The sequence below is a fragment of the Limulus polyphemus genome, unplaced genomic scaffold (genome assembly GCF_000517525.1).
Source record: "Limulus polyphemus unplaced genomic scaffold, Limulus_polyphemus-2.1.2 Scaffold97, whole genome shotgun sequence".
In the NCBI taxonomy this organism is placed as follows: Eukaryota; Metazoa; Arthropoda; class Merostomata; order Xiphosura; family Limulidae; genus Limulus; species Limulus polyphemus.
Genome location: NW_013665707.1, coordinates 881,876 through 894,899, shown reverse-complemented (window position 1 = coordinate 894,899; position 13,024 = coordinate 881,876). Strand labels below are relative to the sequence as shown.

The following is a 13,024-nucleotide window of genomic DNA, read 5'->3' as shown; positions in this document are numbered from 1 at the left end:
GTACTATCTGTATATATATATATATATATATATATATAAGTTATATTCAAATGTTCTTCTTGTTTTTGATAAATCCTTTTTGATTGGAACATGCAAAAAACTGATTCTCAAAGACATATTCCTACTTGGTCAACTGTATGACCCTGCAAATTATTAATTGCGAATGTAAAGGCAGTGCATTTTATTATGAATTTCGGGGTCTTCTCTTTCGACTGTCTTCCTGTCTTTGTTAGCCTGCTGAGCTGAAGAAGCACGCTTTAATTTGGGCATTTTCAAAATTGAAATGTGCTGCGGGTCAACCATGCGGGTATTATAGAGTTGTAGCCAGGTGTTCCAATTGGACAAAATTTGATGATGTTGCGTCATTGTGTCTCCTTGACAACCAAGCAGATGTAATGAGGAATTTCAGCCAATTATTATGATCTTTGTGCGCCAGCAATAACAAAAATGGGGCGCGCATATACCTGATTCGATTTTATTACTCATCACGATGCCCATCAACCTACTCTCAAATCTAGTTATATGTCCAAAGCAGCGCATCGTCCGTTTTATACAAAAACGGCTGGAAGAATTTTAAAGAGACAAACTTCCTTGTCGGGGCAGAAAGCGCTGCCGTTTCATACAAGTTGCTTATTGATCGGTACCGCAACGGCCGAGATATCAGCGTGACAGACGGACTGCTTTCCGTCTTTATATAGTAGACTAGGGGTAAAACTCGTGCTTCGCGTACGAAACACTTTTTTTTTGGTTGTGTGGTATTTTATATTTGAATGCACGAAGTTTATTAAATGTAAAGGAAGTGCTGTGTAGTTAAAGCAATTAAAACAGTTACGTGACCTGCCTAGACTACTCACGTACGTAGAGTTGTGAAAGAATTTGATGGCCATGCGAGGCGTCTCAATGACTGCGAGGTCAAACCTAAGTGGGTTAAACATAGTACGTAATACCCACCAAATACTTCTAGTACGAAAGACACTTTGATCAAAAATGAGAAACTGATCGAATTATCTAGTAATAGACACCACATCCAATGATGCTTTCAAAACCTGGGTACCGGGGGCAAGTATTAAAGCTAAACAGGGTGACGGTACTGGTACTTCAAGTGTCTATAAAGAAATGGATAAATTCACACACAAAACCACATAGAGACTACTGTTTGAGAGGGGGGTCGGAGAAATGACAGATCCATTCCCCAAATATCTCTCCCTTGCAATGTATGATACTATCTACATCCACTCCTCCCTTATACATATGGTGACATCATCCATTCCCCAAATATCTCTCCCTTGCAATGTATGATACTATCTACATCCACTCCTCCCTTATACATATGGTGACATCATCCATTCCCCAAATAACTCTCCCTTGCAATGTATGATACTATCTACATCCACTCCTCCCTTATACATATGGTGACATCATCCATACTTCCCTAATTCTAATTTCATTTTTGCATAGTTTAACGAAGTTTAAAAAGCTTCACAGACACTCACACACATCACTCTTTTAATTATATAGATTTTAAAAATAAGGTAAAAAAATGCCACGTTGTATTATGTAATGACTTTTAAAACTACACAAAAATACGATACTCTATAACCAGAGTGTTTTCGTGTTTTTATGTTATATTGATTTCTCGAACTTATGTGTTTTTCTAACATTTTAAAACTACAAGTATTTTTTTTTCTTATTGATTATATCATTTAGAAAGTGTTGGATTGAAAGTGAGCACTTCCAATGTCCTGAATCACAAGTCTGAATTTGAGAGTTAAAACGCACAGGTAAGGAAGGGTTTGCTTGGTTTGAATTTCGCGCAAAGCTACACGAGGGCTATCTGCGCTAGCCGTTCCTAATTTAGTAGTGTAAGACTAGAGGGAAGGCAGCTAGTCATCACCACTCACCACCAACTCTTGGGCTATTCTTTTACCAACGAATAGTGGGATTTACCGTTACAGTATAACGCCCCCACAGCTGACAGGGCGAGCATGTTTGGTGGGACGGGGATTCGAACCCGCGACCCTCAGATTGCGAGTCTAGCGCTCTAGCCACCTGGCCTCGTAAGCAAGAGATAACGATATTCCTGGTCATTACTACATAATTACTATATTATCAGAACAAAGTTACATGTTGATATGATGAAAACACCAAAATTATAAAAGACTGAAAATATACGTCTTCTTTACACACGCGTTTTGTGTAATTATATCTATGTGATTCCACAAGAATATAAAAATTTATTTAATGTTTTCAGATATGGCATCACTTTCGTTTTGTCATAACAACAAAAAAATTGATATATACACGTGTAATTTCATTAATTTACTTTCCAAGTTGTTTTGAGAAGTAATATCAAAAAGCTTTTTTTCAAGTATTTATCCGATTAACATACAGAAGCTTTACGTACTTGGACTAACACATCAAAGCCCTCTTACCAAGAACTATCTTACAAGAGAAGCTTGTATGCTCAAGTACATATAGGCACATTTGATGTGCTCACATCACCGACGTATGCTGAAAATTTGGCTTAACAAGTTTATTTAATTTTCTAGATCATTTCTAACCGTTAGATTCTACACTAAACCGACGCAGAACCATGATAAATTCACCGTTAATTGTCATATAATTCTCTGAAGAATCTAACTTTAGTAGATCTTTTTATACGTGTAAAATTTTTTATTAGTGTTATGTACATTATCGCAGATTTACAGTTTCCTTACGTTTGCTTTCGAAAAGTAAAAACAAATTGTCCAATTGTACCAAAATTTTATAATTAATGACAATATTGTTACTATTGTTGTTTTAACGCAAACATACACAATGGGCTATCTCTGCTATGTCCACAGCAGAGAATCGAATCCCGAATTTTAGCGTTGTAATTTACCGTTTACCATCTGAGGGACTAATGACAGCAAGCTGGAAAATTAAAATATTGAAGAAGACCCAGTAACAAGTAGCACCACCACTTAAAAAAAGAAAAAAAAAGCCCTTTACCTCAATTTTTGTCAATGGAAATTGGTTTAGAAAACACCAGAATTTGCAGAAAGTAATATCCTGTTCGGAGAATAGAGGAACTAATTAGGATTATTGCTGCTTCTTACTTATTGACTTTTTCCAATTAAAACTAAGTGTGGAGTTTAAAAAGTCCATGGTCAAGCTACAATATGTGACCTAATCCCCTTTTGTCTTGTTTAAAACTTGCTAATTTCCAACTTTGGAAGTTAACTTACTGTTTCAACACTATGAAAGAGTGGACATGGTCCATCAACTTCGGGATGAATCCTAGAAGAAAGAATCTACACATCTTGCATAACCTGAATACAACTGCGAGATTTGAGTTTCTATAATCCTGCTACAGCGAATTCGATGAACACACTGAAATAAACAAACGAACATTTCCCCTCGTCATCCAGTCTAGGCAATGCATGACAGTGCAGAATTCTTCAAATATGACGAGTTATGTTTCTATAGTAGAAGCCCAACCTTTCCTCTACCTTGTCAAAAACCATTTCGTCATCGTGACACGTTTTTACCCGCCGAGCTCAGCGTTATTCATATAACGTGTTGCATCAGGCGCTGTAACCATCACGAAGTTGGAAGTATTTCCACTGGACTGATTCCAATAAGAAACCGACTTCGAATCCCCTTAAAAACGAGCGGAAATGTGTAAGGCTTTGGAATAATATTATTGACAAATTTGTAATTAATTAGAATTCTTATCTAATTTAAATATATATATATATATATATATATATGCACTAATAAGGTTCACGCTCCCCAGTGGTTCAGCGGTAAGTCTGCGAACTAAAAATGCTAGAAATCAGGATTCGATACCCGTGGTGGGTACAATATAGATAGTCCATTGTGTAGTTTTGCGTTTAACAGCAATCAACTAATCAACAAGGTCCGTATTTATGACTTTCCTGTAGTCTGCCATGTACTTTGAGTGAACAAAAACTACAATTTATTTAAAAAATACCCATTTTTATTTTTTAACACCTGTTACACGAGCCAGCTTAGCATCTTTTAGCACTAAGCCTAAGATGGTCTACAGAGAGGGGGTCATTCTGGAAACCGTCGATTTAGGGTTATTTCGATAGATCTCGATGAAAGAATCTCGGCACAACTTCTAAAACAAACAAACAAAACAAACTAAATATTAATGAAAATATGGCATGGTGAAAGCTGTGTGGATTATACTATGATGGTGCCATACTGGGCATTATACCATCTTCCTCATATTTACCCTTCATTGCAGAAATGGCATTTTTAATTTGAGAATCACTAAGAAAATCATCTTGTAATGCACCATGCATCTGCTTGAACTTCAACACTGCATCGTCGTCTTTTTTGTCTAATCAGAACAACCCAAACCTTTCCGAAATTACTCATTTTTTTGGATCCACATCAAGATGCCGGGTTAGCTCGTGTGGCAGATTTTAAAAATAAACAATTTTGGCTGTAAAGTTCAAAATGTTTTTACACATGTTTGAAAAAATTCTGTTTTTTATTGAATATGAAATAATAGCAGTTAAAAAATCATAGTCAATTTACGCTAAGTTAAATAAATTCCGTATCTGTCGAACAAAAACAATACGCTCTTTTTTTTTACCTGAACACACCAAGAAGATCTAGTTTCAATTAAAAAAAACCAGCATTATCTACACTTGCGCCCTGGCTTGTGAAACGCCAAAGGTTTCACATTATTAGTAAACTAATTATGACCAGATTCTTCTAGTGAATTCCAGCTAAAACAGGCCAACAACTGAAGGAGTAACCGCAGCACAGCTGAGTCACTCGAACCATTACAGTGACGTCTGTAATAGTTAATTTAACATATTACTATTAAATGGTTTAGACGTGACCTGAAACCCAATTGAAAATATTCTTCACCAAACTGTATAAATGTATATCTTTTACCCATATGATGACTGTACAAACTTTATTCGTAAGGCATTCAGTTGTGCCGGTTTGTTTGTTGCCATCAGTATCAATAAACTACAGAGGTTTAAAGGTGATGACATCGACCTTGGAACACAAATAGCTGTATCTGTAAATCTATAACTTTTTAAATCGATAACACTTCCTAAAAAAAAATCACGACATCTATACATAGAAAAATGTTGATACGGCGATGAGTGTAAGCTCTTTTTCTTACTTCACACGTTTTATAACAGCTAATACATGTGTTTACGCAACCGAATAAAAAAATGTTCATATTTGATTCATCATTGTACCTCTGGTGCACTTCATTCAATATTTTCGGAAGCAAACATTTTCTGTTCAGCATGGGTTTTTAAAATACATTATCGTTAATAGCTCTGAAAATCTAGGAAAACTTGTCTCTCCTCAAATCATTATACCCTATAGTAACAACATACAGTCTTTCTATCAAAAGAAATAATAACCACAACCAGATGATAGCACATACGACTGACAACCAATTCAGTTTGGTTTCTTTTGAATTTCGCGCAAAGCTACACGAGGGCTATCTGCGCTAGCCGTCCCTAATTTAGCAGTGAAAGACTAGAGGGAAGGTAGCTAGTCATCACCACCAACCGCCAACTCTTGGGCTATTCTTTTACCAACAAATAGAGGGATGGACCTTCACTTTATAACGCCCCCACGGCTGAAAGGGCAAGCATGTTTGGTGGGACGGGGAATTGGAACCCGCGACCCTCAGGTTGCGAGTCAAGTGCCCTAACCACCTGTTACATTGATTTTGAGTAGTAGGGTCAATAACTCAAAATCATTTGAAGCAGGAAATAATATCATGCACATTTTTTTTTGGAAACATGAAGCATTAGTTTCCCTTCATGCTTTCTGAAAAACATGAAAGTTCGTGTTGAATGGCCAATCTTTTGCATTCAAGACGTAAGCTTTTAAACAACGTATTAGTTCAACCTTTTTTATGTTTTAGCACTTCCAAACTTTCGGGTCGTTTTAGGCCATATCTTAGGTCAAAGTGGGAATGACCTGCGAAGCAGATTTGACCACGGGTATCGAAACCCAGCTTATAGCGTTGTAAGTCCGCAGACATGCCGCTGTTCCACTGGGGGGGGGGGGGGTAACTATAGTGAGATACAATACTATACAGAAGATTGCAAAATTAAGAAACATTTACAACTTTTTCCACAATACTGAGACACACACACACAAAACAATTTTGGGGAAGAGAAATTCAAAGCTTGCTCCATGTTGAATGAGAAAAGAAAGATATGATTTAATTATTATTGTTATTATTCATTTATGCATTCATTAATTCAAAACAGAAGATGTGGTAACGAGTATCAACTCGTACTGACAAACCTAATTACTCGAGTTTCTTAACAAGCTTTTAAAGCTGTAATTGATCTTAATGATTACTGACTAATTGCACCTATACACTTCCTACTTCTAAGATTTTCACGCATTATATTCCATTACTTTATCGCGAACAAGATAAGAACCAACAACACCAAACCATAGATGATGTTTTAAGTTTGTTTTTTTCTCCAGAATTGCACAGTTAAATACAAATTCTTTAATGTGTTTCCAACTATCGAAACAGAAAAATGTAGAAATATTTTCTCTTCTTCAGTCTTAAACGCTACAGACAAAGGAATATCAAGCAACGAAATAGAAAAACCAAAAGTAAGGAAATAGAAATTTAGAAAGTTCTGTCAAGTTGTTCGGAATACGATAGTACCAACATTTATCTTCCTTATGGTGCTATAACCCAAGGGTATTATGCAATAATACTGTAACATTCGAGTTTTACGTTACCAATGCCAAGATTTACTGCTGATCGATAACGGTTTTACAGTAGTGACTTCGAAAACGTGACATATTTTACAAAATAACATTTATATGTTATCGAAACTTCTGACACTAAAAAAAGAGATTTATTATACACAGGCCATTCTTTAAAATGAAAAAACCTAGCAAATGCAAAATATATTTTTCCCCAAGAAGGTCAAACCAGTGTAAAATAAAGATTTATTTTTTTAATCTGTTGCTCACGAAACGAACTTATTAGTCAGAATTGTATAAAAGCGTTTTGCACGTGCTCATTAAAGTACACATGAAAACAGTTCAATTCTACACTGTTGGATTTCAACAACAACAAAAAATAAAGTGTCGTGTTTTAATGTTCTTTAACTAATTATTTATACAAAAAGTTTTGTTTGTAATTAAGCACAAAGCTACACTATGGGCTATCCGTGCTCTGCCCACCACGGGTATCGAAACCCGGTTTCTAGCGTTGCAAGTCCGAAGACATACCGCTGTGTCACTAGCAGGTGGGGGTGGCTCTCTACAAAAAGGGATTATACGTGTGGTTTTATCTAAAATTACAAGATACTTTATTTTGACACACATATTAGACAAAAATACGCGAAGAAAGATTTACAAAACTACACAACTAGCCAGCGCCAAATTACGTAAAGGTTCATCTTACTATAATGGACGTAGCGTGTATGTCAGTATCTATGTATGTAACCAAAACTCCTGCGCCATCTATTAAATAGCACCACAAACAGAAATCCATAAAAAAAATTCACATTGAGTAGTCAAGATCCAGACAATTAGAAAAAATGACTATGGTATGTGCAACAACCATTTCTTTATAATATAACACAGTTTTAACTAAAAATACTCTCAGCACAACAAGAACACAACTTTCACTAGGACTGTACGTAAGGGTTGGATTATATCTTTATTGATCTAATTTTTAAACGTAAAAGTGAGAAACCGGAAATCTTAAAAACAACAACTATTATTTCTTTTTCAATTAACGTTACCACTTTTAATATATACAAACAATAGAGTTTATATCAGTAAAACTTATGAAAATTTTGAGCTCTGTACTTTGAATCATTTTGATGGAATGAATTGCGTATGACTAAAGAGAACTCTTTTTTTCCCGTGCAGTATTTCCCAGGAAAAATCATTTTTTTTAAAAGAAAATGTTCACTATTTCTAAATTTTTTCAATGAGATATGATTACTACGATTAGTAATTACTAGCCTAAACAGCTGCTCGTAAGGCGGCGTTTATGCTAGTTAGACTAATTTCAGAACGGTTTATCTACGGAGTGTGTGTATGACATTTTAAGTACGTATTCAAGTATTCACCCTTACTTAAAATAATAAGGAAGAATAACCTTTATTCAACTTTTCGAAATAAAAGCTTTATTTTAAAATTCGTAATGATAAAATTGTTCAATATCTCATATTATTAAAAATAACCTAGTACCACATTAATTAAATATTATTTCAACGTTTCGGTAAGAACCCTACTTTAGAAAATAAAACAAAAGCTTTAATTAAACAAGCCATGAAAATGTAGGTACAGATAATTTTTATATCCGAAATAATATTATTTCTGTGAAAAGATCAGTGATAAATTTATTTGCACATTACGTTTGAAAGGTTTTTAAAACTAAAAAAATCTCCAAATTTAAGCAAATTCAAAATAACTTGTTTTATTAAATAAAATGTTTACAAACTCGATGTTTTAAAAGCCCATTTTGACTTTTACTAAGCTTTTCTAAGGCGTACTAATGACATGTTTATTTTCACCACTTGAGCTTTGTTTGGTCGGAGATAATCATGTGATAATTCACGTCATAACAAACTTGAGCCCAAAACCATTTTCAGACGTTGCGTTCTAAAGCTTAGTTCTGCTTCCAACTGTCAGCTTATAACTTCCATCACTTTTCACTAGCTGACTTCCTGATCAGTTGGCAAGTTTGATAACTCTGGTACAGAAAACCTTGAATTCGGTCCGACTTAATGATACGTCTGACAGTAACTCTACGGTCCTTATTCGGCGACCATTTTCCCTTAGAAGACAGTACAAATATAACAGATTGTGAGCACAGAAATATATTAACGCGTGCAAATAAAAAATAGCATATCATGATTAAAATACTTCTTTTCAAATACATCGTTTCGATTGTATTAAATGTCGGATAGACCCTTAACCCACGAAGGATTGACTTTATACCTAAAAATAACCCGTGAATGAAACATTAGGACGGGAGTTCTCAAACCCTTCTACTGCCCCGCCCCCCTGAAAATATTTCAGGCTCTGACGGGGGTCCCCCATACAAACACATACAAAGTGATAACAAATTACTGTACATACTCTAAAACATCCATTGTCGCAATATTTTATAATGTCGCGACCTCCCAATAATAGCCTCACGACCACCTTTTGTGTCGAGATACGAAACGTTCCACTAGGATATTAAAAAATACATGTAACAACAGACAACTAAAAATCCAGCTTTTGAAAGTATGAATTCCAACCAAATACTGATCATCTGTATAAAAACAGTCTCAACTGGCTTGCAGCATTCTTACTATTCACAAGTAATATACGATATTGGATACGTGACATATCGAAAGTAATATATGATATTGGATACGTGACATATCAAAAGTAATATACGATATTGGATACTTGATATACCACGAGTAATATACGATGTTGGATACGTGATATACAAGAAGTAATATACGATATTGGATACGTGATATACCACAAGTAATATACGATATTGAATACGTAATATACCAAGTAATATACGATATTGGATACGTGATATACCACAAGTAATGTACGATATTGGATACGTGATATACCACAAGTAATATACGTAATATACCACAAGTAATATACGATATTGGATACGTGATATATCACAAGTAATATACGATATTGGATACGTAATATACCACGAGTAATATACGATATTGGATACGTAATATACCACGAGTAATATACGATATTGGATACGTGATATATCACAAGTAATATACAATATTGGATACGTAATATATCAAAAGTAATATACGATACTGGATTCGTGATATACAAATATAACAGTGTCGAGGACGTAAGTTAAACTTTGCGCTATTATACCGAGGCTCCGTCTTGCCGACTGCTTACAGATGTGAATAAAACAGGTAGATATAAATATTTAAAAAAAATCACCGATAATCTAAACTTTCATCACCAGAGGGACACAACATGAAAATTACTTCAGCTTATCCATCTATAGTTATATACATAATAAATATTTTACATCATTTTGATAAATAATCCACAGGATAATTAGTTAAACTTATTCTTTTGTTCTAATCAGTAAAGATGGATATTCAATTAACAACAGAATTTCTATTAGCTAATTGTAGTGTCCAACATTTCACCCGCCGCGCGCAAAATATTTTAGTTTTTAACAAGTGAGTCGTAGGAAACGCAGTTTTGTACAAAACTTCCGATTACATTTTCCAATTCTTTTATATATATATATATAAAAGTATAAAACTTATTTTTCTTTAGCTAAATTAACACGCTGTATAGGAAAGCAGAAACATTATTTGGTATTTTAATCTTGAACGGAAACCTTGAGCGCCACATGGGCTAAACAGCAGAGACCTCATTGTTCTGGCACAGCTGGCCCTATTTAGAACTGATTAACAAATGGAAGGCAACCAGTCAGTCGACAGCATCTGCCGCCTAAAGCGTCCAGGCTAAAAGTGTGCAGCGTGTTCAACGGCATATCGCGGGCTCGAACCTTGGAATTGTCAATCCGCAGGAAGAAACTCTGGGCCACGATCGATCTTACTTTCATTATTAAACAACGCCAAACGTTACATATGCTTACATCTAAAAAATTAGTTTGGATTTCACCGAACACAAATTTTTATAGCTGTATTGTAAAACGTGCTACATATAATGAATGAATTTTTTTTTTTTACTTTTTCTGCCTAAAGCGCATTTGTTTCTCATTTCGTAAATTACGATAGACACTGGGGAGTTCCCCTCATACTCTATTATAAACATAAGTTTCAATCTCCCTTACATGAAGAGTTTACTCTGTAAAGTATTCTTTGGACTCTTTTTATTACGAAACACGGACATAACCACTACATCTGCCCAAGGAAAACCCCACAAGAACAGTTCTGTGAAACATGAGTAATTCTGTAAAACATTGTTTCAAGAGTGTATACTCTGAACTTCTGGCAAAACTATTAAACACAAAATCACCAATAAAGAGGATTTATCACTTTACATGAAACTAGAGCCCACTGAGAAAACTAAAAACCACAAAATATAAAGAAATACTGTCTATATTTATTATTACATAATCATCGAATAAAGATTTATTACGATGTTAAAGAATGTCGTTTAAAAAAATGTCAGTTTTTATGTGTTAACTATAAAGGAATTTTTTTTTATCAATACATTAAACTATTTTAGTATTGGACCGAATTTAAGTTTATAGTTTGTTTGTGGTTAAGCACAAAGGTATCGAAATCCGGTTTGTAGCGTTGTAAGTCCGCAGATATACCGCTGTGCCACTGGGGAGCCCGAATTTAAGATGAGTAAGATTTGAAAATACAATTCGCTCTATATTCGCGGACTATGTTTCGAGTGAAGTTGACATGTCCAGTCAAGGCTGTTGCGAAATAGCGCAAGTGCATATTCAGTTTAACCCTATATACACCAACAGAGCTTTACTTGATTAGAAAAGTATATATACTGCTGACACCCCTTATGTTGAGTAACGAAATGTTTATTTTTCCACATTCTTCGTAGAAGTTGTCTTATCTTGTTTTATAGTAGTCCTATTAATGGTTGAATCTACTGTACATTTTTTTAAATAAAAAAGAAAGTCTCGTCTTTGATAAGTAAGGTCATCTTAAATTCGGTAATACGTGTCTAGCAGTCTCGTAACAGTTATTACATAAGATTTTGTCCGGTAGATGGCCCCCACCACCTGAACACCCATAACATAATGAACACAATTTCGTATTAAAAAAGGAAATCGTAAAACTTTCTCTGTATTTGTGGCTGTTGATAACAAGAATAAAAACAACAAAAAATAAAATAATTGTCAATATAACTTTTAATCTTAAATAGGGAGAACAAAGTTAGCAAGAGAGAAAAAGACACAAGAAGAAGAAGAAGAAGAAGGATCGATGTGAAAATAATGATAACCAGCTAGCTGGAAGTACAGAGGATAATCAAGAGGAATAAAATGTAGGCACACAGCGAGAATAATAATAATAAAGACTACATTGAAAAAAAGAGCTCTGTGTTAGTAGTGACTAGTGTAACTGTTAGTGTTGAAAAAGATAGAGAAGTAGAAAATCTTAAACATTTGGATGGAATAAGATCTAACTATCCATCGTTAGAAACAGCAACATAATTAATGAAAGGCATTACTTATTGCAGTGGTTCCCATTTTTTTTTTACTCTGAGGCTCCTTTGATGTGAATAATAAAGTTTGAGGTCCCCCAATCTATAACTTTAGCATGGCGATTGAAAAACAGTGCCGTAGTAAAAACAATAACATCTTCTTTAGACATACTGTATTATTTAATTGATTCAACGTAATTTTTATCGGCTTATTGTTTATTTAGAATTAAAATTAATCCAGCATCTTTGTTTCCGCCTATTTTTGGTGGCCCTCCAGAAAAAGCTTCACGATCCCCAGGGGAGTTGAGATTCCCACTTTGGGAAACACTGACTTATTCAACAGATTGTAAAATATCAATTAAGTAGACGTGCAATTTGACTAATGTTTGGAACAGCAAATCACATAACCAGCTCTGCCCTTATGTGAACGCCTGATAGATCCAGCGAAAATTTACAAGTGAAAGTGAACTCCCAGTACACAATGGACTTTCTTTTTGAAACTCTTGTAATGTATACACCTGGAAAAAAAGTTAAGCACTCCCGTGTTTTTTTCAAGTGATTCAGATTCGACGTTCTTGTGACTGATTATAAATTACCATTCAATCTAAACGTGTTTATCAAATGAAATTATGCATTATTGGGCACAAGAAAACAAGATTATCACTGTAAAATAACAATTTTTAATTTACATATCATGACATCAAAATATGGACAGTTTTCAAGCTTAAAATTATCTTTAATAAGTATTGCCAGTGAAAGCTCGAAAACGTTATTGAATTGTCAAATCACATTACAAAATGTCAATCATGACCCACACATTGATAATTAGTCATCG

At 34.5% G+C, this 13,024-nt stretch overlaps 1 protein-coding gene across 2 annotated transcripts in view; it reads right to left on the bottom strand.

The window, feature by feature from the left end:
• Positions 1–13,024, bottom strand: part of LOC106469484 (MOB kinase activator 2-like) — a 63,379-nt gene that overhangs the window by 14,987 nt on the left and 35,368 nt on the right. The window contains exon 1 of one of the 2 annotated variants that reach the window (XM_022398859.1): positions 3,228–3,342. The exons of the other annotated variant lie outside the window; for it this stretch is intronic. Within the exon in view, the coding sequence (XP_022254567.1) occupies positions 3,228–3,301 (74 nt within the window). The 5' untranslated portion in view covers positions 3,302–3,342. Of the gene's footprint in view, positions 1–3,227; positions 3,343–13,024 lie in introns of those variants that run through there. 2 annotated transcript variants of the gene reach the window in all.